Source organism: Mesoplodon mirus (assembly GCF_964341445.2).
Source record: "Mesoplodon mirus genome assembly, chromosome: 17".
Lineage (NCBI taxonomy): Eukaryota > Metazoa > Chordata > Mammalia > Artiodactyla > Ziphiidae > Mesoplodon > Mesoplodon mirus.
In genome coordinates, this window is record NC_138993.1 from 24004805 (window position 1) to 24010840 (window position 6036).

Consider the following 6036-nt stretch of genomic DNA (forward strand, 5'->3'; position numbering starts at 1 on the left):
TTGCAGAGGCTCACTCAGTTGTTTTTGGAAACAGGCCGCAGATGAAGTAACAATAACGGCACTGACAAAATAAAAAAGCTAAACCAGCAATACGGTATTATGACAACAGATCACATCTTGATTTGAAAAAGCAGAGGTGGTATTCTGGCTTTTCTGACTTTGTATATACAATGTCATTTCCCTGGACATTCTGCTCCTATCTACCACCAATAAATCTTCATCCAAGAAAGATGGTTCAAAGTTTTCCCCAAGGATCTTCAGGAATGACTGAGTGTAGTTGACAATACATGAGAAATTTTATTTCAAAAGTAAATATTTCCATTATACTTCCTTAGGGGATACATGATATGTTATACATACAGGATATGTTATACAATTTTGCTTCATGGCATATAATCTGCTAATTTTCACCACGATTATTTCTCTTCAAAACATATTAGAGTCCTTGCCAGAATGTTCCCTACAAGATGGCTTAGAGTAACTAAACATGAAAAGCAACCTGAGTGTCCAACACCAGGGGATTGGTTGAATACGACATGATGTACGCATATCAGTGGATATGATGCAGCCATTAAAATGATGCTATAAAATATATTTATTAATGTGGAAAGATATTCATTTCATATTGTCTACTGAAGAGAACATATTAATTAATAATTTATATTATGACATATAGGAGAAATAATATTATGGTTATAATATATAAAATTATGTATGTATTATAATGTAGGAGACATTATATTTTATAATGTGTTATTATACATTACATGTACATATTATTTCTTTGGTAATGCTTTTCTGGACCTCAGATTACATCATGCTCTCCTATCAAACACTCTCCTAACATCCTGTATTTTCCTTTAATAGCACTTATCAGAATTGTAAATGAACGTTTCATTGCCTAGTTGTTGATTTTGTCTTTCCACCTGAATATAATCTGCTGGAGAGCAGGGGCATGCCCATCTTATACACTGCTATATCTAACTTAATCTAGGTTTTGGTACGTAGTTCAAAATCTATTTGTTGAATGAAAGTATTAGTGAGTGACTAATTAATATGCACAGAAGAAAATCTGGATATATATATATATATAAATGTTAACAATGGTTTCTCTGTGCACAGTGGGATTACAGGTGATTTTTCCATTCTTAATATTCTAATTTCTCTACAAGGGTTATGTACTTTATTAATAAAAATGACTTGATAGAATTTTAAAACTGGAAATTGTTTTAGTTGGCTTTTGCTGTGATAATGCTTCAATCAGTTCCAAAATATCAAGTGTTACAACAATATGTCTTCATTTCTTGCTCAGTGTCTGCAGGTCAGCTGTGGTAGCTCTCTCCCAGACTCCAGGTCAAGTTCAGGTCTTGTCCATTAGTCTTCTCCTACAGGAAAACAGGTAGAAGAATTAGTTCCTACTTGGACATAATGTTCTCATGGCAAAAGGAAGAAGCACAAGAGGGACGAACAGAAACACGTGACACCTTTTAAAACCTCCGCTCAGGAGCTTCCCTGGCGGCGCAGTGGTTAAGAGTCTGCCTGCCGATGCAGGGGACACGGGTTCGTGCCCTGGTCCGGGAAGATCCCACATGCCGCAGAGCGGCTGGGCCCGTGAGCCATGGCCGCTGAGCCTGCGCGTCCGGAGCCTGTGCGTCTGGAGCCTGTGCTTCGCAACAGGAGAGGCCACAGCAGTGAGAGGCCTGCGTACCGCAAAATAATAAAAAATAAATAAATAAATAAATAAATAAAACCTCCCCTCAGGATTCACACTATCCTCTATGCCCACCTTCTATTGGCCAAAACAAGTCACAGAGCAAAGCCCAAAGACAATGGGGCAAGGATGTATATCTGCCTCTGTGAGGCATGGTCAGTCTTATGATAATGGGAAAACATGTATTATTACAGAGAGCGAACAAAGCTTTGGGTCCAATAATCCAATCTATCACAATACTTAATACTTTCTAATAAATAGGTCCATTTTATGCTAGCAAAGTCAAAGTCTAAAAGTCAGAATCACAAATAATACCAACCTCTGAAAACAAGGGCTGAATCCCTGAGCCAAAGAACAGCTTTTCAAAAACATGTATGTGAGTAGAGATAATCAGCACAGCCTCAGAATATAAGGTTACCAAAGTAGCAAAGAATATACACTGAAGCACTATGTGAGTTGTTGTATGTGGAAACTGTTGCATTAATAACACTCAATGATTTACACCGGGTTCATATATCCCTGTAAACCAGTGATCCTCAACCAAAGGCAATTTCGCCACCTCGAGGTCATTGGCAATGTCCATAGACACGTTTGGTTGTCATGACTTGGGGGTGTGGAGGCGGTTTTTACTGGCATCTGGTAGGTAGGAGCCAAGGGTGCTGGTGAACATCCTACAATGCATAGGGCAGCCTCCACCACAAAGAATTATCCAGGACCAAATGCCATTAGCACTGTCCACAAATTCTGCTGAAAACGTACTGTCTTGATCAGTCCCCTCCCTCACTTAATTTGGGTTTGACCATGTGATTTGCTTTATCCAACATGATATTACCCACTATGACACAAGAGGTATGAAAAGTGAGTGCTCACTGGGGCTTGCTATCTCTTGCTGCATTTGGAATCCCAAGAACCATGCAAAGAAGCCTAGCCTTCCGGCTAACTGCTAGAATCCCGTGGCCCAGCTGCACCCATTGTCCCAGCCAACCACCAGTCACATGAGTAAGGCCATCCAGAGTCAATTATCCCCTAGAGAACCCACCAGCTCATTGTGGTCATGTGAGTGAACCCAGGCAAACTTGTTAAAGGACTTCCCAGCTGAGCGCAGCCCAAATTGACAAAACCATAGTAATATAAGCTAAAGAATGATTATTGTTTTAAGCCATATGTTTGGGGAAAGCTTATTACATTGCACTTGGGATACAGGCTAAGGTGCTGTGACTGCTAAAGTCATTTTAAACTATAAAAAAATTAACTCGATCATATGCATGTATCAGATGAGGTAGTTAGTTGGCAGCCAGAGAAATCCAGAAAATTGCTTCAATGCTCCTTTTGCCTTTGCTGATATGAGTCCATAACACAATTTGTATTACTTTGTAGGGGGCGGGGGGGGGGGCAGTTTATTTCTATCAAAGTGGAAGATAACATACAGGTTTTCATAATGTAAATATTTCTTCCTAATTTCCCAATCAAAATAATTTCCCAAGGAGATACTCCCGATATCTGGAAGCCTTCAAACGAAAAGGTATTGCCTGACCGTAGCTTCTTGAATGCTTTGGCATCATTTTACCATTTTTATCATCTCTTTCATAAATTTTCCCCTGTATTTTCTTTTTTAATAAATGGATATGTGATTTCTTTTTATTTATTTATTTTAAATTTCTTTTTATTTGTTTATTTTTGGCTGCGTTTGGTCTTCGTTCCTGCACGCAGGCTTTCTCTAGTTGCAGTGAGTGGGAGCTACTCTTCCTTGCAGTGAATGGACTTCTCATTGTGGTGGCTTCCCTTTGCTGCAGAGCACGGGTTCTAGGGTGCACGGGCTTCAGTAGTTGTGGCGCACAGGCTCAGTAGTTGTGGCGCGCAGGCTGTAGAGCATAGGCTCAGTAGTTGTGGCGCACGGGCTTAGTTGCTACGAGGCATGTGGGATCTTCCCGGACCAGGGCTCGAACCCATGTCCCCTGCATTGGCAGGCGGATTCTTAACCACTGTGCCACCGGGAAAGTCCCTCCCCTGTATTTTCTAATCCACATTAAATTCTCCTGTGCCTGGGTACCAGATCATAGGACCTTATAGACCCAGGAAAGGGTTTAGCTTTAACTGATTAATATATTCAACATGGTATAAAACTAGACAAAGTATACGAATTAGAGTATACAAAGATGGAAATATGAATGACTTATAAACCTAGAAGCATGTGTTTCCTCCCTCCATGAAAAAAAGGAAATTAAAACTACACAGAGATACCAGTTTTCACTTACAGAATCCCATGTCTGATAACACAGCATTAATGAGAACAGAGAGGGGCAGTTCCCTCCTCCCTTTGCTGGAAGGAGTGTAAATTGTTTTAACCTATGGGTAGAAAAATTTAGCAGATACTACAGAATTTTACAAATGCACTACTTTCCTCCAGAAACAGTGTCTCCTGTTTCCAGATGTCCTTTCATTGCCCTTTGGTGCCACAAACCTTGTTTCCCCTTTTGTTCAGAATGCACTCCCGCTGCTCCTGCTCGAGTCTCATCATTGCCTGACACAATCCCAGCCCATCTTTCCACACTCAGCTCAAAAACATCATCTCCAGGGCTTCCCTGGTGGCGCAGTGGTTGAGAGTCCGCCTGCCGATGCAGGGGACACAGGTTCGTGCCCCGGTCTGGGAAGATCCCACATTCTGCAGAGCGGCTGGGCCCGTGAGCCATGGCCACTGAGCCTGCACGTCTGGAGCCTGTGCTCTGCAATGGGAGAGGCCACAACAGTGAGAGGCCCGCGTACCGCAAAAAAAAAAAAAAAAAAAAAAAAAAATTCATCTCCAGATGGAACATGACTGTCCCAGCAGAATAAATTTCTCTGGCTTCCATATTCCCACAGTTCTGGATTGTTACCTCTGTAAGGGCACTTAGCTCTTCGCTTTGGGATTTATCCCTGAGCAACGACTCTGTCCAAATGGACCAGGAGTTCTCCTAGGGCAGGACTCCTTCTTCTTCCCCATTGCACCCCCAGGATCCAGGCCCTTGTCCAGCAGAAGGAGAATATGCAATTCATGTTTGTTGAGTGAATAAATGAACTCTATTATGCAGGTGAGGAAATCAAGGCTCAAAGAGATTAGCTAACTTAATTAAGCTGCACACACATTGACTCATTTTCCTTTTAATATGAGAAATACTTGCATACAAATGAAATCTGCTAAAATACGAATAAGAGAGAATTAAAAACAAATTGAAAACATGTAAAGGATTCAACTTATAAGTGATGAGCCAGGACCTGCAGCCAGGCTTTCTGAATATAAGCTCAGTGCTTTTCCACTGCCCCAGACTCTTACCAAAAGTGGGAATATGTCATCTGTGTTGACTGGCAGAGAATTTATTTCTTATTTATTGTTTAGGTGACTTCAATCTTAAGGGTTGAACTATAGTACACTGGGAGCAGCATTTTTTCCCACTAATATTTCGCCACAGACACAGCCATAAAATCTATGGCTTCTGTCCAATGAGCCCCTCCAGTCACCGTGGTTGCACAATGAAGCAAAAGTAATGTGTAAACAAAATGGCTCAAAACACAGAACGGAGCTGTAGCACTGACAGCCACAGAAAGCAGTGAGATACTAGGCAAGTGTGTCCCCCTGACAGCACTCTGAGCAAGCAGACCAGCGCGTTTATCTGGCGGCCACTTGGCTCCCAGAAAGCAGCTGGCCGACATGAGTTGGCAGTACTCCCTCAGGCCATGCTTATTCCTGGTGGCATCGGGCAGGACGCCAGGCATCACCCTCTGTATGTGAGACAACAAGGCAAGGTGCCCGAGGGTTAGAGACAAAAACATCTGTCGGAGTCACCGAGTTGTTGGTTGCCTGAGTTCACCCACAGAGAAAGCCAGGGAGCCAACTGCCAGGACGTTTCCAGGATGTGTCCTGTCCCTGTGAGGGGCACTGCAAGCTCCAGAACCCAAGCCCAAAGGTCAGCCAACATGACAACAGATGCAAAAGCCTCCCTGTCAGCATCTGCAGGCAGACAAGGGTTGGGGGCAGAGGCATATCCCCTCCTGACTCAGGCTAAGATGGAAAACGCCAGGTTTGAATCACTTCTAAATGACAGCCAAGCAACTGGTGGAAAAGTAAACAAAAAGTCCATCATAATTTCTTTTAATGTTGTCTTTTCAACAAGACACCAAGTAACAGCTTGATGAATTTTTTCCATAGAAAATACTGGTTCTGAGTGCAAAATTTCCTATTTTGTTTTCTTTTGTTGGTTTTTATGGACTTAGAACACTTCAGGGACACAAGAGTCCATAAAGGTCATCTCCACCAGCCCCCTGATGCATGCACGGAATGGCCTTGGTCT

General features: G+C 42.3%; 1 protein-coding gene across 1 annotated transcript in view; it reads left to right on the forward strand.

Annotated features, from left to right (window-relative positions):
- The window catches only part of LOC309792629 (uncharacterized protein), a gene marked incomplete at both ends in the record, with an annotated part of 50048 nt that extends 44542 nt beyond the window's left edge, over positions 1-5506 (forward strand). Inside the window, one exon of the mRNA XM_082602358.1 lies at positions 5381-5506. Within this exon, the coding sequence (XP_082458484.1) occupies positions 5381-5506 (126 nt within the window). The remainder of the gene's footprint in view (positions 1-5380) is intronic.
- Positions 5507-6036: the final 530 nt, after the last annotated feature.